The sequence below is a fragment of the Oncorhynchus keta genome, chromosome 27, assembly GCF_023373465.1.
Source record: "Oncorhynchus keta strain PuntledgeMale-10-30-2019 chromosome 27, Oket_V2, whole genome shotgun sequence".
NCBI lineage: Eukaryota > Metazoa > Chordata > Actinopteri > Salmoniformes > Salmonidae > Oncorhynchus > Oncorhynchus keta.
In genome coordinates, this window is record NC_068447.1 from 21,076,474 (window position 1) to 21,103,647 (window position 27,174).

The 27,174-nt window shown below is 44.5% G+C and overlaps 1 protein-coding gene across 6 annotated transcripts in view; it reads right to left on the reverse strand.

Moving 5' to 3' along the window:
* LOC118360273 (dedicator of cytokinesis protein 3-like) overlaps positions 1 to 27,174 on the reverse strand; it is a 126,386-nt gene that overhangs the window by 75,155 nt on the left and 24,057 nt on the right. For 4 of the 6 annotated variants that reach the window (XM_052481908.1, XM_052481907.1, XM_052481906.1 and 1 more), the window contains exons 2-7: positions 24,638 to 24,721; positions 24,430 to 24,470; positions 13,356 to 13,414; positions 7,326 to 7,422; positions 2,597 to 2,745; positions 1,641 to 1,725 (exon numbers count right to left, since the gene is read on the reverse strand). In XM_052481908.1, coding sequence (XP_052337868.1) covers positions 1,641 to 1,725; positions 2,597 to 2,745; positions 7,326 to 7,422; positions 13,356 to 13,414; positions 24,430 to 24,470; positions 24,638 to 24,721 — 515 coding nt within the window. The remainder of the gene's footprint in view (positions 1 to 1,640; positions 1,726 to 2,596; positions 2,746 to 7,325; positions 7,423 to 13,355; positions 13,415 to 24,429; positions 24,471 to 24,637; positions 24,722 to 27,174) is intronic. The other 2 variants (XM_052481909.1, XM_052481905.1) reach the window with 1 other exon arrangement.

Here is a 27,174-nt window from a genome sequence, read left to right on the forward strand (position 1 = left end):
GCTAACCGATCGCTGCAGCTGTACATAGTCTATTGGTAAATAGCCCGCCCATTTTCACCTACCTCATCCCCACACTGTTTTTATTTATTTACTTTTCTGCTCTTTTGCACACCAATATCTCTACCTGTACATGACCATCTAAACATTTATCACTCCAGTGTTAATCTGCAAAATTGTAATTATTTGCCTACCTCCTCATGCCTTTTGCACACATTGTATATAGACTCCCCTTTTTTCTACTGTGTTATTGACTTGTTAATTGTTTACTCCATGTGTAACTGTGTTGTCTGTTCACACTGCTATGCTTTATCTTGGCCAGGTCGCAGTTGCAAATGAGAACTTGTTCTCAACTAGCCTACCTGGTTAAATAAAGGTGAAATAAAATAAAATAAAAACCAAGATTGGCAAATTCACCACTGGCGCCCTGTGCTCTTCACAGATAAAAACTGGTTCACACTGAGCACCTGTGACAGTCTGGAGATGCCGTGGAGAATGTTCTGCTGCCTGCAACATCCTCTAGCATGGTGGTGGCATTTTTTGGGGGGGGCGCACAGCCCTCCATGTGTCCACCAGAGGTGCCTGACTGCCATTAGGTACCGAGATGAGATCCTCAGACACCTTGTGAGGACATATGCTGGTGCTGTTGGCCCTGGGTTCCTCCGAATGCAAGACAATGCTAGACCTCATGTGGCTGGAGTGTGTCAGCAGTTCCTGCAAGAGGAAGGCATTGATGCTATGGACTGGCCTGCCCGTTCCCCAGACCTGAATCCAATTGATTTGTTGTCAGCACATTCAACTATGTAAAGAAAAAAGTATTTAATAAGAATATTTCATTAATTCAGATCTAGGATGTGTTATTTTAGTGTTCCCTTTATTTTTTGGAGCAGTGTATAATATCTGTGGAAGTACACTATGCATGTATAATAAGGCATAGTAAATGCACATCTTGAGGGCAGGTTGACTTATATTGGGATGAGTCTTGTCCTGGAGGCAGAACTGAGCTGCAAAGAAAAAATTGGCTATATTGTATAAATCCATGAAAAAAAATGTGCTTTTTGGTCTTAATTTAAGGTTAGGGTTAGGCATTAAGGTTAACAGTATGGTTAGGGTTAGGTTAAAACAAAATGGATGACTTTGTGGCTGTGCCAGCTAGTGACCAGAGCTGCCTCTAGAACAAGATTCATGACCTGCATCTTGAGGGTCACTGTTTTCTTAATGGCCAGGGGGTTGACAGAGTTAATGATAATGGCCAGGGGGGTTGACAGAGTTAATGATAATGGCCAGGGGGTTGACAGAGTTAATGATAATGGCCAGGGGGGTTGACAGAGTTAATGATAATGGCCAGGCGGTTGACAGGGCTAACGATAAGGGCCAGGGGGTTGACAGAGTTAACGATAATGGCCAGGCGGTTGACAGGGCTAACGATAATGGCCAGGGGGTTGACAGGGCTAACGATAATGGCCAGGGGGTTGACAGAGTTAACGATAATGGCCAGGCGGTTGACAGGGCTAACGATAATTGCCAGGGGGTTGACAGGGCTAACGATGTGTAATACATTTGCATTCACAGATAACACCCACATAATATGGCCATGTACAGAATGCACCAATTACAGAAAAAGTTTCATATGTTCACAGTACCAATTTGTAAAGTTCAGATACACTGATATGATCCTGATCCACCATTTCAAACTCCTTTCTAGGAACAAGGTCCAAGCCAAGGTGCCTATTGAGAGAGAGAGAGAGAGAGAGAGAGAGAGAGAGAGAGAGAGAGATGGGGAGTCCACAAATCATAACATTAACCATCCAAGAAAACACAACTGACATTCAAAAAGCATTTCCTCATTAATAAGCACTATCTGAACAACTAATTAGCTCATTGGCAGCACGTTAGCATTCATACAACTTCCCAACTAAACAGTGTTTTTATGTTGTATGCAGTTTAGCTAAATATACATATTTTTTTAAGTATCTAAAGTTCACCCAAATCCATTTAACTAAGATTAAGGGAAAATTTCAAGTTAACCCAACATATGGCCTTTTCATTTTAAGCTCTTCCTTGGATGATGAGGATGGAGCCCAGAGAGCTCTCTCTACGGGTGGCTACTAATCTAGTTGATAACGTAGGATCAATCAGTAAGGATAGCTCACATTACTTCATTCAGTAAGCACAATATAATTCACATGGCTTCCTCTTCTATGGGCACAGCAGGAATTTATATCTGATGTTGACAATGTTCTCATCAACAGCACAGCATCATGTCCAGGGCTCTAAATTACAATTTTCCTTGGTAGCACTGGTGCTCCAAACTTTAAAAAGATAGGAGCACAACACAGCACCCGTAGGATGGATAGAGCATGGTGCTGGCAACACCAAGGACCTGGGATCAATTCATTCCCCTTGGGGCCAACTATAGAGTATTGCATAAGTACTCTGATAAGTACTAGAAGTCTCTTTGGATAGATGCGTCTGCTAAATGACTGTGTCATTACATTACATCTACATTATATACTGTAACATGATACAGTGTTATGCACACACACGTGGTCACACTCAATATGGTCTCTTGCCCATGCGATACAGTACAGTAACTCACTCGTTGCCCCAGTCCAGGCGCACAGTAATGTGGCGTTTGATCTCTCTGGTCTGGTCTTGGGCCAGGTGACCCTGGATGAGCTGCCGGCGCAGGTCGATGAGCTCATTCATCACATGACGCAGTTTGTGGAACAGGTCCACCTTGTGCTTCTGTGTGGATCACATACACAACAATATGATCAAAACATAGAACATTGCATATGACATTACATGGTTCAATACCCATTGAGTCTTGGAGACTCCCACACTATAGTATGCCAACTGTATATTGGTCTGAACAATGATGTTTCCATGTTAGTACCCCTATGTTGATGAGAGTTCCCTGGTCTGCTATGGGAGAACCCAGTACCTCCAGCTCCAGGCAGCCTCATGATTCGATCCCTGGTTTTAAATATACTTCCATTATGAAACACACAGCTAACCAACTAGATACTGTCAGAGTGCAGGTGTTCCTCCTGACAGAAGAAGGTCAGGGTTATGAAAGTGTAATGAGTGTTAATAAAACACACTGTGACATGGCTGTGTCATGAAATAATTATGCAGGAATTATGCAGCTATTAAGGAAAATGGTTCAGTGAAGCCTGTTTCTCTGTTATTAACAACCAACAAGGAACTTTATTTTCTACTGGAGGTTACATATGATACCATATGCTAAAATACTCGTATAATTAATTAAGTCCTACTAGGCTACCTAGTTACCATATGAGTTCCACTGGAGGCTGCCTAGTGGTTCTACTGGAGGCTCCCTAGTTACCATATGCGCTCTACTGGAGGCTACCTAGTTACCATATGCGTTCTACTGGAGGCTACCTAGTTACCATGTGAGTTCTACTGGAGGCTATCCAGTTACCATATGAGTTCTACTGGAGGCTACCCAGTTACCATATGAGTTCCACTGGCGGCTGCCTAGTTACCATATGAGTTCCACTGGAGGCTACCCAGTTACCATATGAGTTCCACTGGCGGCTGCCTCGTTGCCATATGATTTCCATTGGAGGCTACCTAGTTACCATACGAGTTCCATTGGAGGCTAACTAGTTACCAACCGAGATCCATTGGAGGCTACCTAGTTACCATATGATTTCCAGTGGAGGCTACCTAGTTACCATATGATTTCCATTGGAGGCTACCTAGTTCCCAAACGAGTTCCATTGGAGGCTACCTAGTTCCCAAACGAGTTCCATTGGAGGCTACCTAGTTCCCAAACGAGTTCCATTGGAGGTTACCTAGTGACCATATGATTTCCATTGGAGGCTACCTAGTTCCCAAACGAGTTCCATTAGAGGCTACCTAGTTCCCAAACGAGTTCCATTGGAGGCTACCTAGTTCCCAAACGAGTTCCATTGGAGGCTACCTAGTTCCCAAACGAGTTCCATTGGAGGCTACCTAGTGACCATATGATTTTCATTGGAGGCTACCTAGTGACCATATGATTTCCATTGGAGGCTACCTAGTTACCATATGATTTCCATTGGAGGCTACCTAGTTCCCAAACGAGTTCCATTGGAGGCTACCTAGTTACCATATGATTTCCATTGAAGGCTACCTAGTTCCCAAACGGGTTCCATTGGAGGCTACCTAGTTCCCAAACGAGTTCCATTGGAGGCTACCTAGTGACCATATGATTTTCATTGGAGGCTACCTAGTGACCATATGATTTCCATTGGAGACTACCTAGTGACCATATGATTTCCATTGGAGGCTACCTAGTTACCATATGATTTCCATTGAAGGCTACCTAGTTACCATATGATTTCCATTGGAGGCTACCTAGTGACCATATGATTTCCATTGGAGGCTACCTAGTTACCATATGATTTCCATTGAAGGATACCTAGTTACCATATGATTTCCATTGAAGGCTACCTAGTTCCCAAACGAGTTCCATTGGAGGCTACCTTGTTCCCAAACGAGTTCCATTGGAGGCTACCTAGTTCCCAAACGCGTTCCATTGGAGGCTACCTAGTTACCATATGATTTCCATTGGAGGCTACCTAGTGACCAAACGAGTTCCATTGGTGGCTACCTAGTTCCCAAACGAGTTCCATTGGAGGCTACCTAGTTACCATATGATTTCCATTGGAGGCTACCTAGTTCCCAAACAAGTTCCATTGGAGGCTACCTAGTTCCCATACGAGTTCCATTGGAGGCTACCTAGTTACCATATGATTTCCATTGGAGGCTACCTAGTGACCATATGATTTCCATTGGAGGCTACCTAGTTCCCAAACGAGTTCCATTGGAGGCTACCTAGTGACCATATGATTTCCATTGGAGGCTACCTAGTGACCATATGATTTCCATTGGAGGCTACCTAGTGACCATATGATTTCCATTGGAGGCTACCTAGTGACCATATGATTTCCTTTGGAGGCTACCTAGTTCCCAAACGAGTTCCATTGGAGGCTACCTAGTTCCCAAACGAGTTCCATTGGAGGCTACCTAGTGACCATATGATTTCCATTGGAGGCTACCTAGTGACCATATGATTTCCATTGGAGGCTACCTAGTTCCCAAACGAGTTCCATTGGAGGCTACCTAGTGACCATATGATTTCCATTGGAGGCTACCTAGTTACCATATGATTTCCATTGGAGGCTACCTAGTTCCCAAACGAGTTCCATTGGAGGCTACCTAGTTCCCAAACGAGTTCCATTGGAGGCTACCTAGTGACCATATGATTTCCATTGGAGGCTACCTAGTTACCATATGATTTCCATTGGAGACTACCTAGTTACCATATGATTTCCATTGGAGACTACCTAGTTCCCAAACGAGTTCCATTGGAGGCTACCTAGTTACCATATGATTTCCATTGGAGGCTACCTAGTTACCATATGATTTCCATTGGAGGCTACCTAGTTCCCAAACGAGTTCCATTGGAGGCTACCTAGTGACCATATGATTTCCATTGGAGGCTACCTAGTTCCCAAACGCGTTCCATTGGAGGCTATCTATTTACCATACGAGTTCCATTGGAGACTACCTAGTTACCATATGAGTTCCATTGGAGGCTAACTAGTTACCATATGAGTTCTACTGGAGGCTGCCTAGTTACCATATGAGTTCCACTGGCGGCTTCCTAGTTACCATATGAGTTCCACTGGAGACTGCCTAGTTACCATACGAGTTCCATTGGAGGCTACCTAGTTACCATACAAGTTCCATTGAAGAATACCAGGTTACCATATGAGTTCTACTGGAGGCTAACTAGTTACCATATGAGTTCCATTGGATGCTACCTAGTTACCATATGAGTTCTAACATAATTAATTAGGAAAATAATATTTTTTAAGTCCTACTCAGTTGACCTACAGGTGATACAGGGTTTCATCAGCCACGGCTTCATGGAAACAAACTTTTCTCCATGACCAAGGACATCACTTTTAATTGAGCAGTGCACACTACTTCCCAGGTTTGTTTAAATAAGTGCAAAGATTAAGCGCATCCACAACGTTCATGTACATTTAATGAGGATAAACATTCCATGTTCTCAAACTGCTCATGGCTGTAGGAAAACAAAGATTTTAGTCAGAGTTGATGAGGCATCTCGGACGGCTGTTCTGTAAGGTCTAATTATGTACATTACAACAGATACACATTAATGCTCAAGCCATCGCTCCCTGAAGTACCACTATGAATTCTAATTGGCAGCAAAACGCCTCGAGGGCAAAACATTCAAGGAAAAATCTAATAAACTTGTCAACATCTAGCCAATGATACATCTTGCTTTTTATGGATGGTAACCGTGGTGGTGACTGGCTACACTGGCTACCAAACAGGGGGGCAGAATGAGTGCAGTGTTAAATCAATGGTTTGTATTAGTCGTGCTTGACAGGAAGTTACATCACCACAGTGCCGCCCCAGGCTCCTTGGCTCCTCTGAGCATGAGCAGTCCTCAGTGAGAGGTTACGTAAAAACACGCTGCCAGCTCGACAACATCTCCCTCCTCTCAGCTCAAGCTGCAGCTACATTCACTAGCTACATCCTCCTGGCTCCTGCCCCCTCTACACTTAGCATGATAAGGGTTTATTTAGGTCTCATGGAACATTTATAAAGTGAGAGGAGGATGAGGATGCTGGCTGAATGTACAGAACTGTATTGGGTTTTAAGTTGATGTTATAATAGACCATGACAGGTAAACATTAGCCTGGGCCAGATCTGTGTGGGCTTCAGCTATCTCTTCTGACTATCATTGGTATGAATGGCATGCCAACGATAGAGGAGTTGGCTACTGCACATAGAGATCTGGGACGAGGCTAGACAAAGAGCTGTGGTAACAGCAGAGTGACATACAGTGAAATTGCCTATGACAGCTAGCTATCTAGGACATTATTTATGGCCAATGACTATTTTTGGTTTTACAGTAATATGAAGACATAGAGTGGAGTGACAGCCTTTAGGACATGTTATGGGGATTCATGGGAAGGGGCTGTATTTGCAGTACAGTGTGTTCAACCCCAATGGTTTCTTACTATCCCACAGTATCTTGCAAATAGACATGGGCTTTTCAGGTATTGAATGAGGTGGATGGAACCTGCATACTGTAGGTGAAAATGTCTCTCATCAAATCCCTTGAGCTGAGTATGTAATGCATGGATGGATGTAGCTCCTATTTCTTGTTCCCTTTTCCGATGATCTTCTAACCCTGCACATTGCATCTAAACGGACACCAGTGTTTCCTCGACACTAGACAGAGGTCTCCCAGTGAAAGGTGAAACGGTACTCACCACGTAGAGTTGCTTCCACAGCACGCCCCATTCCTGCAGGGTGGAGGTGGTCTCAGTGATAATGGGATCTTCCAGAGGCACCACCGTCTCACACACCCTAGGGTGAGACACACAGTTATAGAAACAGAGTCAGACACTCAGAAATATTCAGATTTGACAGAGGGAAACAAATAGAGAAACAAAAACAGAAATAATTGAACGCACACACAAACACACATGGATACATACACACACTCAAGCATGCATGCACACACTCACACACATTTAGATCACTGCCCTGAGCTGACACTGTAATGACTTAACTCATGATTCAAAATAATAAAACATTACACAGTAATGAGCTTTTCACTTTGTGAAATTAGGATTACAATGGATCATTAGAGCAAAACACAATAGACATAATTTATTGTTCAGAGTGCCAACCATGAGACTAAATGTAAGACAAGAGAAAGACCTTCAGCAAGACAGACAGAAGACAGCCAGGTTATGTTGTGAGATGTGGTTCTATGCACTGTGGTTTTGGATTCCATAATGTACAACTATGCATTGCTGACCTTTTACATTTTGTTCTATATAAAATGGGTCTAGTTAAAACCATAAGACAGTTCATTCATTACATAACAAGTTAGAATGATACTCTATATCTCCAGCATAGATGTGATGCATTGGGAGAACTGAGGAGAAACCGTACAGATGTATATGATGTTCATTTGAGCCAGTTTTTCACAGTAGGAAAATAATCTCGCAGCAACATGATTATTGTGAATTATTGTGAATTATTATCTGGTTTCTAATTCATGGACATTATTTGTAGGGGTTGATAACTTTTTCTTTAGGGCAAATCAAGTCTGACATTTTAAAGTAGAAGTTACAAACTTTAGAAGCCTTCTTAAACCTTGAATACACTACAAGTTTCAATTTCATGCTGTGTTGGAAAGTTCTCAGCAACAAAAGAGTGATCAAATTAAGTTCCTACATCTGTAGGTGTTTCACATCATTAACCACACTGAACAGCAATGCACATATCTCAAGTGCAACTCTGAGCGGGGAAGTGTCACAATACCAACTTCTGCACCGTTAATTGATGATTGGGCGTCAGGTAGCCTAGCTGTTAAGAGCATTGGGCAAGTAACTGAAAGGTCGCTAGTTCGAATCCCCTAGTCAACTAGATAAAAAAATCTGTCGATGTTCCCTTGAGCAAGGCACTAAACCCTAATTGCTCTGGATAAGAGTGTCTGCTCGATTACAGAAATGTGAATTTAAATGTTAAAATGTCATTGTTTTAAAAGCAAATGAGAGCTCTCTGACTAGGTCCTATGTGCTATAGGGGCACTGGAGGGCGTTGGTGTAACACTGTGAAGTATCACCCCTGTCAACACTGTGAAGTATCATCCCAATCCACACTGTGAAGTATCCTCCCAGTCCACACTGTGAAGTATCCTCCCTGTCAACACTGTGAAGTATCCTCCCTGTCAACACTGTGAAGTATCATCCCAATCCACACTGTGAAGTATCCTCCCTGTCCACACTGTGAAGTATCCTCCCTGTCAACACTGTGAAGTATCCTCCCTGTCAACACTGTGAAGTATCATCCCAATCCACACTGTGAAGTATCCTCCCAGTCCACACTGGGAAGTATCCTCCCAGTCCACACTGGGAAGTATCCCCCCTGTCAACACTGTGAAGTATCCTCCCTGTCAACACTGTGAAGTATCCTCCCTGTCCACACTGTGAAGTATCCTCCCAGTCCACACTGTGAAGTATCCTCCCTGTCCACACTGGGAAGTATCCTCCCTGTCCACACTGTGAAGTATCCTCCCTGTCCACACTGTGAAGTATCCTCCCAGTCCACACTGGGAAGTATCCTCCCAATCCACACTGGGAAGTATCCTCCCAGTCCACACTGGGAAGTATCCTCCCAGTCCACACTGGGAAGTATCCTCCCTGTCCACACTGTGAAGTATCCTCCCTGTCCACACTGTGAAGTATCCTCCCTGTCCACACTGTGAAGTATCCTCCCTGTCCACACTGTGAAGTATCCTCCCTGTCCACACTGTGAAGTATCCTCCCTGTCCACACTGTGAAGTATCCTCCCAGTCCACACTGTGAAGTATCCTCCCTGTCCACACTGTGAAGTATCCTCCCTGTCAACACTGTGAAGTATCCTCCCAGTCCACGCTGGGAAGTATCCTCCCTGTCCACACTGTGAAGTATCCTCCCAGTCCACACTGGGAAGTATCCTCCCTGTCCACACTGTGAAGTATCCCCCCAGTCAACAATGTGAAGTATCATCCCAATCCACACTGTGAAGTATCCTCCCAGTCCACACTGTGAAGTATCCCCCCAGTCAACAATGTGAAGTATCATCCCAATCCACACTGTGAAGTATCCTCCCAGTCCACACTGGGAAGTATCCTCCCTGTCCACACTGTGAAGTATCCTCCGTGCCCACACTGTGAAGTATCCTCCCTGTCCACACTGGGAAGTATCCTCCCTGTCCACACTGTGAAGTATCCTCCGTGCCCACACTGTGAAGTATCCTCCCAGTCCACACTGTGAAGTATCCTCCCTGTCCACACTGTGAAGTATCCTCCGTGCCCACACTGTGAAGTATCCTCCCAGTCCACACTGTGAAGTATCCTCCCTGTCCACACTGTGAAGTATCCTCCCTGTCAACACTGTGAAGTATCCTCCGTGCCCACACTGTGAAGTATCCTCCCTGTCAACACTGTGAAGTATCCTCCCAGTCCACACTGTGAAGTATCCCCCCAGTCAACAATGTGAAGTATCATCCCAATCCACACTGTGAAGTATCCTCCCAGTCCACACTGGGAAGTATCCTCCCTGTCCACACTGTGAAGTATCCTCCCTGTCCACACTGTGAAGTATCCTCCCTGTCAACACTGTGAAGTATCCTCCGTGCCCACACTGTGAAGTATCCTCCCAGTCCACACTGGGAAGTATCCTCCCTGTCCACACTGTGAAGTATCCTCCGTGCCCACACTGTGAAGTATCCTCCCAGTCCACACTGGGAAGTATCCTCCCTGTCAACACTGTGAAGTATCCTCCCAGTCCACACTGTGAAGTATCCTCCCTGTCCACACTGTGAAGTATCCTCCCTGTCCACACTGGGAAGTATCCTCCCTGTCCACACTGTGAAGTATCCTCCCAGTCCACACTGTGAAGTATCCTCCCTGTCCACACTGTGAAGTATCCTCCGTGCCCACACTGTGAAGTATCCTCCCTGTCAACACTGTGAAGTATCCTCCCTGTCCACACTGGGAAATATCCTCCCAGTCCACACTGTGAAGTATCCTCCCAGTCCACACTGTGAAGTATCCTCCCTGTCCACACTGGGAAGTATCCTCCCTGTCCACACTGTGAAGTATCCTCCCTGTCCACACTGGGAAGTATCCTCCCTGTCCACACTGTGAAGTATCCTCCCTGTCCACACTGGGAAGTATCCTCCCTGTCAACACTGTGAAGTATCCTCCCTGTCCACACTGTGAAGTATCATCCCAATCCACACTGTGAAGTATCCTCCCAGTCCACACTGGGAAGTATCCTCCCTGTCCACACTGTGAAGTATCCTCCGTGCCCACACTGTGAAGTATCCTCCCAGTCCACACTGTGAAGTATCCTCCCTGTCCACACTGTGAAGTATCCTCCCTGTCCACACTGTGAAGTATCCTCCCTGTCCACACTGTGAAGTATCCTCCCTGTCCACACTGTGAAGTATCCCCCCAGTCAACAATGTGAAGTATCATCCCAATCCACACTGTGAAGTATCCTCCCAGTCCACACTGGGAAGTATCCTCCCTGTCCACACTGTGAAGTATCCTCCCAGTCCACACTGTGAAGTATCCTCCCTGTCCACACTGTGAAGTATCCTCCCTGTCCACACTGTGAAGTATCCTCCCAGTCCACACTGTGAAGTATCCTCCCTGTCCACACTGTGAAGTATCCTCCGTGCCCACACTGTGAAGTATCCTCCCTGTCAACACTGTGAAGTATCCTCCCTGTCCACACTGGGAAGTATCCTCCCTGTCAACACTGTGAAGTATCCTCCCTGTCCACACTGGGAAGTATCCTCCCAGTCCACACTGTGAAGTATCCTCCCTGTCAACACTGTGAAGTATCCTCCCTGTCCACACTGTGAAGTATCCTCCCTGTCCACACTGTGAAGTATCCTCCCTGTCCACACTGGGAAGTATCCTCCCTGTCCACACTGGGAAGTATCCTCCCTGTCAACACTGTGAAGTATCCTCCCAGTCCACACTGTGAAGTATCCTCCCTGTCCACACTGGGAAGTATCCTCCCAGTCCACACTGTGAAGTATCCTCCCAGTCCACACTGTGAAGTATCCTCCCTGTCCACACTGTGAAGTATCCTCCCTGTCCACACTGTGAAGTATCCTCCCAGTCCACACTGTGAAGTATCCTCCCTGTCAACACTGTGAAGTATCCTCCCTGTCCACACTGTGAAGTATCCTCCCTGTCCACACTGTGAAGTATCCTCCCTGTCCACACTGTGAAGTATCCTCCCTGTCCACACTGGGAAGTATCCTCCGTGTCCACACTGTGAAGTATCCTCCCTGTCCACACTGTGAAGTATCCTCCCTGTCAACACTGTGAAGTATCCTCCCAGTCCATACTGGGAAGTATCCTCCCTGTCCACACTGGGAAGTATCCTCCGTGTCCACACTGTGAAGTATCCTCCCTGTCCACACTGGGAAGTATCCTCCCTGTCAACACTGTGAAGTATCCTCCCTGTCCACACTGGGAAGTATCCTCCCTGTCCACACTGTGAAGTATCCTCCCTGTCCACACTGGGAAGTATCCTCCCTGTCCACATTGTGAAGTATCCTCCCTGTCCACACTGGGAAGTATCCTCCCTGTCCACACTGGGAAGTATCCTCCGTGTCCACACTGTGAAGTATCCTCCCTGTCCACACTGTGAAGTATCCTCCCTGTCCACACTGTGAAGTATCCTCCCTGTCCACACTGTGAAGTATCCTCCCTGTCCACACTGGGAAGTATCCTCCCTGTCCACACTGTGAAGTATCCTCCCTGTCCACACTGTGAAGTATCCTCCCTGTCCACACTGTGAAGTATCCTCCCTGTCCACACTGGGAAGTATCCTCCGTGTCCACACTGTGAAGTATCCTCCCAGTCCACACTGGGAAGTATCCTCCCTGTCCACACTGTGAAGTATCCTCCCTGTCAACACTGTGAAGTATCCTCCCAGTCCACACTGTGAAGTATCCTCCCTGTCCACACTGTGAAGTATCCTCCCTGTCCACACTGTGAAGTATCCTCCCTGTCCACACTGTGAAGTATCCTCCCTGTCCACACTGTGAAGTATCCTCCGTGCCCACACTGTGAAGTATCCTCCCTGTCCACACTGTGAAGTATCCTCCCTGTCCACACTGTGAAGTATCCTCCCAGTCAACACTGTGAAGTATCCTCCCTGTCCACACTGTGAAGTATCCTCCGTGCCCACACTGTGAAGTAGCCACCCAGTCCCAACACTAGCTGATAAATAGCTGCCTGCCTGCCTGCCTGCCTGCCTGCCTGCCTGCTTGCCTGCCTGCCTGCCTGCCTGCCTGTCTTTGCTTTGCCTGCTCTCTGCTTCCACTGCCTTGAACAGCTCTGATGACCACTGCTGTCGTGTGTGTCCGTTGGAGGGTGTGTGTGTGTGTGTGTGTGTGTGTGTGTGTGTGTGTGTGTGTGTGTGTGTGTGTGTGTGTGTGTGTGTGTGTGTGTGTGTGTGTGTGTTGGCATGCTTCGCTGGCAAAGCAGAACTAATGCTGTTTAAGTATAGATCCTCACAGATCAGTGATGAGGGAAATGAGGCCACAGAAATGTGCAAGACATGGACACACCACCCATCATTGAATCTGACCCAAAGGCAGCATGACAGTATGTTGTGGGAAAGACAACGCTTCCTTTGACTTCCATGAACCAATGCTCCTGTTCCACTTATCTCATCTATCACATTGGTCTTATGACTTAACAGGAAGAGACTCACCCTCTGTTGCTGACTGTGGATTTCTTCAGGTGGACATAGCTGGCTGGGAATATACCCTGCTGGATGGATAGGGCAAAAGTGTTAAAAAGAGAGTAGCAAGGTCCTGCAACTGAAGACCATAGTCGTCTACATGCATGTAAACAGTATGTCCCACATGTTGCATGTGTGTCCTGTGTTGTACTTGTTATGCTTTGGTCAACTGTAATGTGGAACAGTTGTTAGAGGACTAGAGCTGTGTTGACAGAGAAAGACTACTGTAGCAACAAGCTACTCTTAGATTGTGGCTATTTTAATACTGCTCTAACTCTCTCTGACACACACACATACACTAGCATGCATGCACACACACAAACACAGACACACACACAAGCTGCATATGCAGAAGTGCCAGCCCAATTGTAGCTGAGCTGGGGAGGACAGAACAGTGCAAACTGCCACCCGTGCAGTTCCTCTTTTTGCTATAATCTGACAGATTTGATGAATTGGCCACGGTAAGCACAGCTGATTGTGGCAGCTCAGGGAGAGTATGAGCGAGGGAGTGTGGGAGGAAGAGTACATAACAAAATGGAGGCGTGTTGGTGGGGGACTGTAAATAGCTCATGAAAGTAGTGAAAGCAGGACGGGCATTAGCATCACATAAGAACTTGAGAGATCTGCCAGGATTGTGAGAAGTTTTTTGTGTGTCTTTCTGGAACAGTATGTTATCTGTCATAACTCTAGATCTTACTGACCTTTGACTTCAGGTCAGTTTCAAAGAATGATGCGACAAAAGAGGTATCTGTAGCCTGGTCCCAGATCTGTAGATCAGTGTTTTATCCCTCTGTCCAGCACTGTCATGACATTGTAGACGAGTAAACCACATACAGATCGGGGACCGGGGCCAGGCTAAGGCATCACTGGTTTCCCAGCTTATTAAGATACTGACTGAGTGACTGGTATCAGATGTCAGACATTTTGATTTGGAATATGAAGCCGGAGGAACGGGTACGGTCATAGACATGGTTTACTAAACAATCGATTGGATCGGAAGAGGATGTGTCAGTATTATTTCATAATAATTTACTGCAGTGCAGAATATTGATCAATGGCAGAAGCCATGGTGGTGCATTGCTTGGAGGTACTGTACATATTTAGTTCAAACATAGTGTACGCAAGGTACACACATCCAATAAACTTCCACAGCTGCAGGAAGGAACAGTACCACCTTTGGTCTCTTGGCTGTCCCACCCCAACGGGAGGTCAGCTCCCACTCAGCCCAAAGTTCTTCTCTGTCCTGGCACCCCAATGATAGAAACAGCTTCCCCTGATGCTAGGGGAACAAAGTCCCTGCCTATCTTCTGAAAATGTCTGAAACCATACCTCTTCAACGAGTATCTTAAATAAGAAAACTCAGTCTTATCCCTACCCCCAAAAAATAACATATAAACTTGCACTTGATTTTTCCTACTAGCACTGACTTTGCTGAGGAAAACATGTATTACTACAACTATGATATGTGGTTGTCTCACCTAGCTATCTTAAGATGAATGCACTAACTGTAAGTCACTCTGGATAAGAGCGTCTGCTAAATCAGTGGACCCCAGCATTTTTTGGTTACTGTAGCACAAACTGAATTTTGCTCTGACTGGCGTATTCCTGAAGTACCCCCTCCTGTGTATTTTACCAGTAAGTCTATGGTCTCAAGGGTCTTCTTAAGTACTGTACCTCCTGTGTATTTTACCAGTAGGTCTATGGTCTCAAGGGTCTTCTTATGTACTGTACCTCCTGTGTATTTTACCAGTAGGTCTATGGTCTCAAGGATCTTCTTATGTACTGTACCTCCTGTGCATTTTACCAGTAGGTCTATGGTCTCAAGGGTCTTCTTATGTACTGTACCTCCTGTGTATTTTACCAGTAGGTTTATGGTCTCAAGGGTCTTCTTAAGTACTGTACCTCCTGTGTATTTTACCAGTAGGTCTATGGTCTCAAGGGTCTTCTTATGTACTGTACCTCCTGTGTATTTTACCTGTAGGTCTATGGTCTCAAGGGTCTTCTTATGTACTGTACCTCCTGTGTATTTTACCTGTAGGTCTATGGTCTCAAGGGTCTTCTTATGTACTGTACCTCCTGTGTGTTTTACCAGTAGGTCTATGGTCTCAAGGGTCTTCTTATGTACTGTACCTCCTGTGTATTTTACCTGTAGGTCTATGGTCTCAAGGGTCTTCTTATGTACTGTACCTCCTGTGTGTTTTACCAGTAGGTCTATGGTCTCAAGGGTCTTCTTATGTACTGTACCTCCTGTGTATTTTACCAGTAGGTCTATGGTCTCAAGGGTCTTCTTAAGTACTGTACCTCCTGTGTATTTTACCTGTAGGTCTATGATCTCAAGGGTCTTCTTATGTACTGTACCTCCTGTGTATTTTACCAGTAGGTCTATGGTCTCAAGGGTCTTCTTATGTACTGTACCTCCTGTGTGTTTTACCAGTAGGTCTATGGTCTCAAGGGTCTTCTTATGTACTGTACCTCCTGTGTATTTTACCAGTAGGTCTATGGTCTCAAGGATCTTCTTAAGTACTGTACCTCCTGTGGATAGGCGAAGTACACCCAGGGGTCCTTGTACCCCCGGTTGGGAACTACAGTTCTAAATGACTAAAATGTTCATGTAAAATGTAATGATACCATAGAAAAAATAAGATGAATACCTGCACACTGTTTGAATGCTCTTTGATTTCGAAAGTAATGTGGTCAGCCTGACAAAGAGACACTTAGTAATCAAAACATTGCTATTAAAATATAGGATTATAGGTTATAATATTTTCAATAAATTCCCTGGTTTTCCAGAAATCTTGGTTGTAGGACTCCGGGTTTCATGCATATTCCATCCTGATTCAGGGAACCATCCAACTGGGATTTCGGGGAAAACCAGGAAATATTAATTCCAGGAATTTAACAACCCTATACTCATCTCATTGGAAGAGAGATGAATGGTGAAAAGTACACTTGATGCCACAATATAGGCCTCTTTGTATGAGCGGTGAAACACTTGTGGCTGCATTTTAACAACCTAATGCAATGGTACATCTAAGTGCAGGTGGTAGCGGGGTGTTTCAGAAATAATTTCTCTATTTTCACTATCACAATTACCCACGCACTTGGTGGCATTGACGCAAAAGGGTTGGGTTGTGGGCGTGTCAAGGCTTGGCTCCTCGCTGGCCAATTAGAACGTCCTCCATGGCGAAATATGTGGTTGCTTCAAGTTGTGTATTTTATGGTACTTTTTAATGTATTGCCTTGGAATTAACTCCATTTCAGATGTTAGTCTATAGTTTCTTAAATGGCTTACAGAATACAGAAACGAAATAACAAAATGTAAATGTAACCCATTTGTTCTAAGAATCACATGGCATTCACACTGACACATTGGCTAAAAAAAATATAAAAAAAATATATATATTTCACCTTTATTTAACCAGGTAGGCTAGTTGAGAACAAGTTCTCATTTGCAACTGCGAACTGGCCAAGATAAAGCATAGCAGTGTGAACAGACAACACAGAGTTACACATGGAGTAAACAATTAACAAGTCAATAACACAGTAGAAAAAAAAGGGGAGTCTATATACATTGTGTGCAAAAGGCATGAGGAGGTAGGCGAATAATTACAATTTTGCAGATTAACACTGGAGTGATAAATGATCAGATGGTCATGTACAGGTAGAGATATTGGTGTGCAAAAGAGCAGAGAAGTAAATAAATAAAAACAGTATGGGGATGAGGTAGGTAAAAATGGGTGGGCTATTTACCAATAGACTATGTACAGCTGCAGCGATCAGTTAGCTGCTCAGATAGCAAATGTTTGAAGTTGGTGAGGGAGATAAAAGTCTCCAACTTCAGCGATTTTTGCAATTCGTTCCAGTCACAGGCAGCAAAGAACTGGAACGAAAGGCGGCCAAATGAGGTGTTGGCTTTAGGGATGATCAGTGAGATACACCTGCTGGAGCGCGTGCTACGGATGGGTGTTGCCATCGTGACCAGTGAACTGAGATAAGGTGGAGCTTTACCTAGCATGGACTTGTAGATGACCTGGAGCCAGTGGGTCTGGCGACGAATATGTAGCGAAGGGCCAGCCGACTAGAGCATACAGGTCACAGTGGTGGGTGTCATAAGGTGCTTTAGTGACAAAACGGATGGCACTGTGATAAACTGCATCCAGTTTGCTGAGTAGAGTGTTGGAAGCAATGTTGTAGATGACATCGCCGAAGTCGAGGATCGGTAGGATAGTCAGTTTTACTAGGGTAAGTTTGGCAGCGTGAGTGAAGGAGGCTTTGTTGCGGAATAGAAAGCCGACTCTAGATTTGATTTTCGATTGGAGATGTTTGATATGAGTCTGGAAGGAGAGTTTACAGTCTAGCCAGACACCTAGGTATAGATGTCCACATATTCAAGGTCGGAACCATCCAGGGTGGTGATGCTGGTCAGGCGTGCGGGTGCAGGCAGCGAACGGTTGAAAAGCATGCATTTGGTTTTACTAGCGTTTAAGAGCAGTTGGAGGCCACGGAAGGAGTGTTGTATGGCATTGAAGCTCGTTTGGAGGTTAGATAGCACAGTGTCCAAGGACGGGCCGGATGTATATAGAATGTTGTCGTCTGTGTAAAGGTGGATCAGGGAATCGACCGCAGCAAGAGCAACATCATTGATATATACAGAGAAGAGAGTCGGCCCGAGATTGAACCCTGTGGCACCCCCATAGACTGCCAGAGGTCCGGACAACAGGCCCTCCGATTTGACACACTGAACTCTATCAGAGAAGAAGTTGGTAAACCAGGCGAGGCAATCATTTAAGAAACCAAGGCTGTTGAGTCTGCCAATAAGAATGTGGTGATTGACAGAGTCGAAAGCCATGGCCAGGTCGATAAAGACGGCTGCACAGTACTGTCTTTTATCGATGACGGTTATGATATCGTTTAGTACCTTGAGCGTGGCTGAGGTGCACCCGTGAACGGCTCGGAAACCAGATTGCACAGTGGAGAAGGTACGGTGGGATTTGAGATGGTCAGTGACCTGTTTGTTGACTTGGCTTTCGAAGACCTTAAATAGGCAGGGCAGGATGGATATAGGTCTGTAACAGTTTGGGTCCAGGGTGTCTCCCCCTTTGAAGAGGGGGATGACTGCGGCAGCTTTCCAATCCTTAGGGATCTCAGACGATATGAAAGAGAGGTTGAACAGGCTGGTGATAGGGGTTGCGACAATGGCTGCAGATAGTTTCAGAAATAGAGGGTCCAGATTGTCAAGCCCAGCTGATTTGTACGGGTCCAGGTTTTGCAGCTCTTTCAGAACATCTGCTATCTGGATTTGGGTAAAGGAGAACCTGGAGAGGCTTGGGTGAGGAACTACGGGGGGGGCGGAGCTGTTGGCCGAGGTTGGAGTAGCCAGGCGGAAGGCATGGCCAGCCGTTGAGAAGTGCTTATTGAAGTTTTCGATAATCATGGATTTATCGGTGGAGACCGTGTTTCCTAGCCTCAGTGCAGTGGGCAGCTGGGAGGAGGTGCTCTTGTTCTCCATGGACTTCACAGTGTCCCAGAACTTTTTGGAGTTGGAGCTACAGGATGCAAACTTCTGCCTGAAGAAGCTGGCCTTAGCTTTCCTGACTGACTGCGTGTATTGGTTCCTGACTTCCCTGAACAGTTGCATATCACGGGGGCTATTCGATGCTATTGCAGTCCGCCACAGGATGTTTTTGTGCTGGTCGAGGGCAGTCAGGTCTGGAATGAACCAAGGGCTATATCTGTTCTTAGTTCTGCATTTTGTGAACGGAGCATGCTTATCTAAAATGGTGAGGAACTTACTTTTAAAGAATGACCAGGCATCCTCAACTGACGGGATGAGGTCAATGTCCTTCCAGGATACCCGGGCCAGGTCGATTAGAAAGGCCTGCTCACAGAAGTGTTTTAGGGAGCGTTTGACAGTGATGAGTGTGGTAAATCAAATGAAAGATTATTTGTCACGTGCGCCGAATACAACAGTGAAATGCTTACTTACAAGCCCTAACCAACAGTACAATTTTCAAGTAAAAAATAGGTATTTGGTGAACAATAGATAACTAAGGAAATAAAAAACAACAGTAAAAAGACAATGAAAAATAACAGAAGCGAGGCAATATATAGTAGCGAGGCTATAACAGTAGCGAGGCTATATACCGGCACCGGTTAGTCGGGCTAATTGAGGTAGTATGTATAGTTGAAGTCGGAAGTTTACATACACTTTACATACACTCCACAAATTTCTTGTAAACAAACTATAGTTTTGGCAAGTCGGTTAGAACATTTACTTTGTGCATGACACAAGTAATTTATCCAACAATTGTTTTAGGACAGATTATTTTTCTTGTAATTCACTGTATCACAATTCCATTGGGTCAGAAGTCTACATACACTAAGTTGACTGTGCCTTTAAACAGCTTGGAAAATTCCAGAAAATTATGTCATGGCTTTCGAAGCTTCTGATAGGCTAATTGACATAATTTGAGTCAATTGGAGGTGTACATGTGGATGTATTTCAAGGTCTACCTTCAAACTCAGTTCCTCTTTGCTTGACATCATGGGAAAATCAAAAGAAATCAGCCAAGACATCAGGAAAAATGGTCTGGTTCTTCCTTGGGAGCAAACACCATGGGACCACGCAGCCGTCATACCGCTCAGGAAGGAAACACGTTCTGTCTCCTAGAAATGAACGTACTTTGGTGCGAAAAGTGCAAATCAATCCCAGAACAACAGCAAAGGACCTTGTGAAGATGCTGGAAGAAACAGGTACAAAGGTATCTATATTCACAGTAAAACGAGTCCTACAGTATATCGACATAACCTGAAAGGCTGCTCAACAAGGAAGAAGGCACTGCTCCAAAACTGCCATATAAAAGCCAGACTACGGTTTGCAACTGCACATGGGGGCAAAGATTGTACTTTTTGGACTGTCCTCTGGTCGGATGAAGCAAAAATTGAACTGTTTGGCCATAATGACCATTGTTGTGCTTGAAGGAAAAAGAGGGAGGCTTGCAAGCCAAAGAACACCATCCCAACCATGAAGCACAGAGATGGCAGCATCATGTTGTGGGGGTGCTTTGCTGCAGGAGGGACTGGAGCACTTCACAAAATAGATGGCATAATGAGATAGGAAAATTATGTGAATATATTGAAGCAACATCTCAAGAGGATGCTCTCGATGTTGTCAGGTTGCTCTCAATGTTTTGAGGATCTGAGGACCCATGCCAAATCTTTTTAGTTTCCTGAGGGGGAAAAGGCTTTGTCGTGCCCTCTTTATGACTGTTTTGGTGTGTTTGGACCTTTCTAGGTTGTTGGTGATGTGGACACCAAAGAACATGAAGCTCTCAACCTGCTCCACTACAGCCCCGTTGATGAGAATGGGGGCGTGCTCGGTCCTCCTTTTCCTGTAGTCCACAATCATCTCCTTAGTCTTGGTTACGTTGAGGGATAGGTTGTTATTCTGGTACCACCCGGCCAGGTCTCTGACCTCCTCCCTATAGGCTGTCTCGTTGTTGTCGGTGATCACTGTTGTGTCGTCTGCAAACTTAATGATGGTGTTGGAGTCATACCTGGCCATGCAGTCGTGGGTGAACAGGGAGTACAGGAGGGGATCCAGTTGCAGAGGGAGGTGTTTAGTCCCAGGGTCCATAGCTTAGTGATGAGCTTTGAGGGTACTATGGTGTTGAACGCTGAGCTGTAGTCAATGAATAGCATTCTCACATATGTGTTCCTTTTGTCCAGGTGGGAAAGGGCAGTGTGGAGTGCAATAGAGATTGCATCATCTGTGGATCTGTTTGGGCAGTATGCAAATTGGAGCGGGTCTAGGGTTTCTTGGATAATGGTGTTGATGTGAGCCATTACCAGCCTTTCAAAGCAATTCATGGTGTGCGGCAGGTCTGTAGTCATTTAGGCAGGTTGCCTTAGTGTTCTTGGGCACAGGGACCTATGGTGGTCTGCTTGAAACATGTTGATATTACAATATCAATCAGGGACATGTTGAAAATGTCAGTGAAGACACCTGCCAGTTGGTCAGCACATGCCCGGAGCACACGTCCTGGTAATCTGTCTGGCCCCACAGCCTTGTGAATGTTGACCTGTTTAAAGGTCTTACTCACGTTGGCTACAGAAAGCGTGATCACACAGTCATCCGGAACAGCTGATGCTCTCATGCATGCCTCAATGTTGCTTGCATCGAAGCGAGCATAGAAGTGATTTAGCTCGTCTGGTAGGCTCGTGTCACTGGGCAGCTTGTGTCTGTGCTTCCCTTTGTAGTCTGTAATAGTTTGCAAGCCCTGCCACATAAGACGAGCGTCGGAGCCGGTGTAGTACAATTCAATCTTAGCCCTGTATTGGCGCTTTGCCAGTTTGATGGTTCATCTGAGGGTATAGCAGGATTTCTTATGCTTCCGGGTTAGAGTCCCGCACCTTGAAAGCAGCAGCTCTACCCTTTAGCTCAGTGCGAATGTTGCCTGTAATTCATGGCTTCTATATGGGGTATGTACGCACAGTCACTATGGGGACAACGTCCTCGATGCACTTATTGATAAACCAGTGACTGATGTGGTGTCTCCTCAATGCAATCGGACGAATCCCGGAACATGTGCCAGTCTGTGATAGCAAAGCATTCCTGTAGTTTAGCATCTGCTTCATCTGACCACTTTTTATTGACCGAGTTATTAGTGCTTCCTGCTTTAATTTTAGCTTGTAAGCAGGAATCAGGAGTATAGAATTGTGGTCAGATTTACCAAATGGAGGGCGGGGGAGAGCTTTGTACGCATCTCTGTGTGTGGAGCACAGGTGATCTAGAATTGATTTTCCTCTGCTTGCGTATTTAACATGTTGATAGAAAATGGGTCAAACTGATTTTAGTTTCCCTGCATTACAGCTCCGCCTCTGGGTGAGCAGTTTCCTGTTTGCGGTCTTATTGCCAGCGTCCATCTGTGGTGGTAAGTAAACAGCCATAAAAATTATAGATGAAATCTCTCTTGGCAAATAGTGAGGTCTACAGTTTATCATAAAATACTCCACTTCAGAAGAGCAAAATCTAGAGACTTCCTCAGATTATGTGCACCAGCTGTTGTTTACAAATATGCACGGTCTGTGTGCTGATCTATCTAGCTGGTGCAGCGTATATCCTGCTGGCTTATTATTCATGTCATCATTCAGCCACGATTCCGTGAAACATAAGATGTTACAGTTTTTGATGTCCTGTTGGTAGGATATTCGTGATCGTACCTCGTCTAATTTATTGTCCAATGATTGTACGTTGCCAAGTAATATTGACGGTAACGGCAGCTTTCCCACTCGCCTTCTCCGGATCCTTACGAGGCACCTAGACCTATTGTAAATTGCATTATTGCTGAGCATGGACCAGCCAAACATTGTCAATAAGCAAAATTACATGAATTATTGATGAGGCCTAAAAAGATAATGAATAATTCTTATAAAATTCTAAACAAAACAACTTGTTTTAAATAGGCTATATCTCACTCACAGGCGCCATAATTACTCCCCTTGGGCATATAACATTAAAACAACGCAGACTATGGAGGGTTTTATGCACATCCAAACTTTTCACAGTAGCTGGACAAAGCTCCAATATAAAAAAAGGGAGAATGTCCCCTCCCCGTTATACTGCTCACAAATAGGCCTGTTTTCTGAACATAATCGGAAACATTTTAAACATCAGATCGCATTCACACACCCCAAGAGTTGCATTGCAAGTGCGCCACGGACATTATCACCATAAAATCAGGAAGGTGAATCATTCTAATAAGTTTGGTTGTAATAAAATTAAAGAAAAAACAAGCTGTGTTTTTTATTAACAACAACAACAAGAAATGCATGTAAAATCTCATGATATCATAGAGTTGCCAGGATCTAAAAGACACGTGTTGCTGATGAACCAGCCTTTGTTCTAGTAGGTCTAAGGGAGAGCTTGGGTTTTGAACATATGAAACAGAAAACAAGCTATTTTGACAGGTTACAGATAACTTGTAATTACCAGGTTCACCGGCATTCACCCAGGTTCTCATCTTTTGTTTCATGATGGGCATAGACACACAGCCTACATCATGGAGCGGGTTTTACGCACGTCCAAAACGGGACCTGCATGGCAAAAATAATGTTGGCCTGCCTACAATACATAGATAAAAAGGGAATGTCAGCTCACTGTTTTACTCCTCTCAAACTTGATATTTTAATAAAGCTTTGGGGATTAAGATGTATTTCCAAGCGGTCTCAGGAGCCAACCCCATCCTTTATCGACAGTCTTGACTACTTCGCGATTGCATTGGGCAGACAAAAAAAACCTTCATTGAGAAGACAGGAGGCTATGCTTGCTTTTTAATCAAATCAAACTAAATGGGTTTCTAAATAAGAAGCATACAGGCACCAAAAGCACTACACGCATATGGGCAGTGTGCGTCACGGTTGGATAGGCTGTGTTTCTGATGTCCAAATTCATTGCCATAACGAACTGCGTTACTGCTAGATCCAGTTTTTGGTTGGTCTTAAATATCCACATCAGCGCTGCCTGACATTAGCACTTTGGATCATGTTTTTAAGGATACAGTATATAGGAACAGTATATCCGTTTTTCAGGAACTGATATACTGTAAGACAGGTAAATTGCCGAACCTGGCGTTAGGGTTGGAAAATGTCAGTGCGCCAGTTTTTACATGACAAAATTGGGTGGCTCTGTAAGGTGGTGAACTGAGAAAATAAATGGTGTAACTCTTATTGTACGTTAACCACTACTCGTCCAATACAACGCCTCCAGAAATCTAAATGTGTATTGTATTCTTTACTGCATAGAGGAAAGAGAGACGAAATATGCTTGATTGTACCGAACAACACATATTAATTGCTGCACCCAAACATGCTTACTTTTCTTAGCATTGTTGTGCTGGTATGGAGGTTTTCATTAGGAATCAAGTTGCTGTAAATAAATAGCTTCAAACAAACAATGTCTGATAGCTGCCTGGTCTAAAAGGACCCCTCTGCATAATGAAGAGAATATGATTGATATGATATGTTGATTGATTGATATGTTTACCTTGATGGAAGGCTTCTTGGTGGAAAACCCTCTGTACCAGCCTAAAGACAGATTAAAGATACATATCAACCAGCTGAACAAGGACTATAACTATTACCCATAATACACATACACACACTTTGTGTGTCTTTAGATTAAGGTAAAGTGGTTAAACTTTACAATGTTACTCACTAGTATTCTCTATAAAGGGTCACTCAGCAGCTCTTACCTTCAGTCTTCTCCAGGATCTGCACAGTCTCTCCTATCTCCAGAACCAGGGCCTGACATACTGAGCTCCGGAAGTTGCAGATCACTGAGGAGAAAGTAAATGTTCAACAATGTTACATTCATGAAGTTATCTGTGTTTCTGCTGTAGCCAACATGTTGTCAAGGTAAAGTTGTGACATAGTTTTTTTGTGATCAATTGTTTATTTTTCAGTGAAAGGAGATTTCTCAAAGCTCAAATTACACAAAGCTCTGTTCATCATCACTATATCCCTTTCCCGTATACAGAAACATCAGGTAGACAGGTACCCAGCCTGAGGATGAGATACAGTACCCTGTCCTTTCCCGTATACAGAAACATCAGGTAGACAGGTACCCAGCCTGAGGATGAGATACAGTACCCTGTCCTTTCCCGTATACAGAAACATCAGGTAGACAGGTACCCAGCCTGAGGATGAGATAGGTGCATCCCTCCCCATCAATGTCATGTGTTTTGGCTGAGCAGTGATCACAGCTTTTTTAACAAGCTGTTTTGTGGAAACATCTAAACAACACAGCTCACCGAACTGTAAACAGGCTCCCCTCCCTTAAGAGTGTAGGCATTTTAATAGGCAATTCAGTATTAAACAGTCCTGATTTTAATGCAATGTTAAGTTAATTATACTGTCTCTAAATATAGACCCCACACACAAAGCACATATTCTGCTGCTAAGTGGTAGGGGTAAAAGCTCCTCCGTCATATATTTTTATTTGCATAAATCTTCCGTGCTGAATTGAACTGTGCCGACAATGTGTTCTTGCAGCAGCATAAATTCAACCATGCCCTTAAATTTATACAGAGTACTGCTGGCAGAATATTTACATTTTTTATACATTAAATACATGATTTATCATGTGGACAAATATTCTGCCTCCATTGTGTTATGTTATGGAGAAAATGGGGGTTCATGTTTGCAGTAACTGCAAAAAGTTACAGTGAAAACAAGGTATCTCATGTGCTCCCTCTCCGGCCTCTAGGTCACCAGGCTGCTCGTTATGGCGCACACCTGTCACCATCGTTATGTGCATCAGCGCATTATGACACTCACCTGGACTCCATCACCTCCTTGATTACCTGCCCTATATACAGTTGAAGTCAGAAGCTTACATACACTTAGGATGGAGTCATTAAAACTAGTTTTTCAACCACGCTCCTAATTTTTTGTTAACAAACTGTAGTTTTGGCAAGTCGGTTAGGACATCTACTTTGTGCATGACACAAGTCATTGTTCCAACAATTGTTTACAGACAGATTATTTAACTTATAATTCATTGTATCACAATTCCAGTGGGTCAGAAGTTTACATACACTAAGTTGACTGTGCCTTTAAAGAGCTTGGAAAATTCCAGAAAATGATGTCATGGTTTTAGAAGTCTGTTTCATCCTTGGGAGCAATTTCGAAATGCCTGAAGGTACCATGCATGTTCTTCTGTACAAACAATAGTACGCAAGTATAAACACCATGGGACCACACAGCCGTCACACCGCTCAGGAAGGAGACATGTTCTGTCTCCTAGAGATGAATGTATTTTGCTGCAAAAAGTGCAAATAAATCCCAGAACAACAGCAAAGGACCTTGTGAAGATGTAAAAAGTATATATATCCACACTAAAACGAGTCCTATTTCAACATAACCTGAAAGACCACTCAGCAAGGAAGAAGCCACTGCTCCAAAACCGCCATAAAAAAGCCAGACAACGGTTTGCAACTGCACATGCGGACAAAGATCGTACTTGTTGGAGAAATGTCCTCTGGTCTGATGAAACAAAAGTAGAACTGTTTGGCCATAATGACCATTGTTATGTTTGGAGGAAAAAGGGGGAGGCTTGCAAGCCGAAGAACAGCATCCCAAATGTGAAGCATGGGGGTGGCAGCATCATGTTGTGGGGGTGCTTTGCTGCAGGAGGGACTGGTGCACTTCACAAAATGGCATCATGAGGTAGGAAAATGATGTGGATATATTGAAGCAACATCTCAAGACATCATTCAGGAAGTTAAAGCTTGGTCGCAAATGGGTCTTCCAAATGGACAATGACCCCAAGCATACTTCCAAAGTTGTGGCAAAATGGCTTAAGAACAACAAAGTCATGGTATTGGAGTGGCCATCACAAAGCCCTGACCTCAATCCTATAGAAAATGTGTGGGCAAAACTGAAAAAGCGTGTGTGAGCAAGGAGGCCTACAAACCTGACTCAGTTACACCAGCTCTGTCAGGGGGAATGGTCCAAAATTCACCCAACTTATTGTGGGAAGCTTGTGGAAGGCTAACCAAAACATTTGACCCAAGTTAAACAATTTAAAGGCAATGCTTCCAAATACTAATTGAGTGTATGTAAACTTCTGACCCACTGGGAATGTGATGAAAGAAATAAAAGCTGAAATAAATCATTCTCTCTACTATTATTCTGACATTTCACATTCTTAAAATAAAGTGGTGATCCTAACTGACCTAAGACGGGGGATTTTTACCTGGATTAAATGTCAGGAATTGTGAAAAACTGA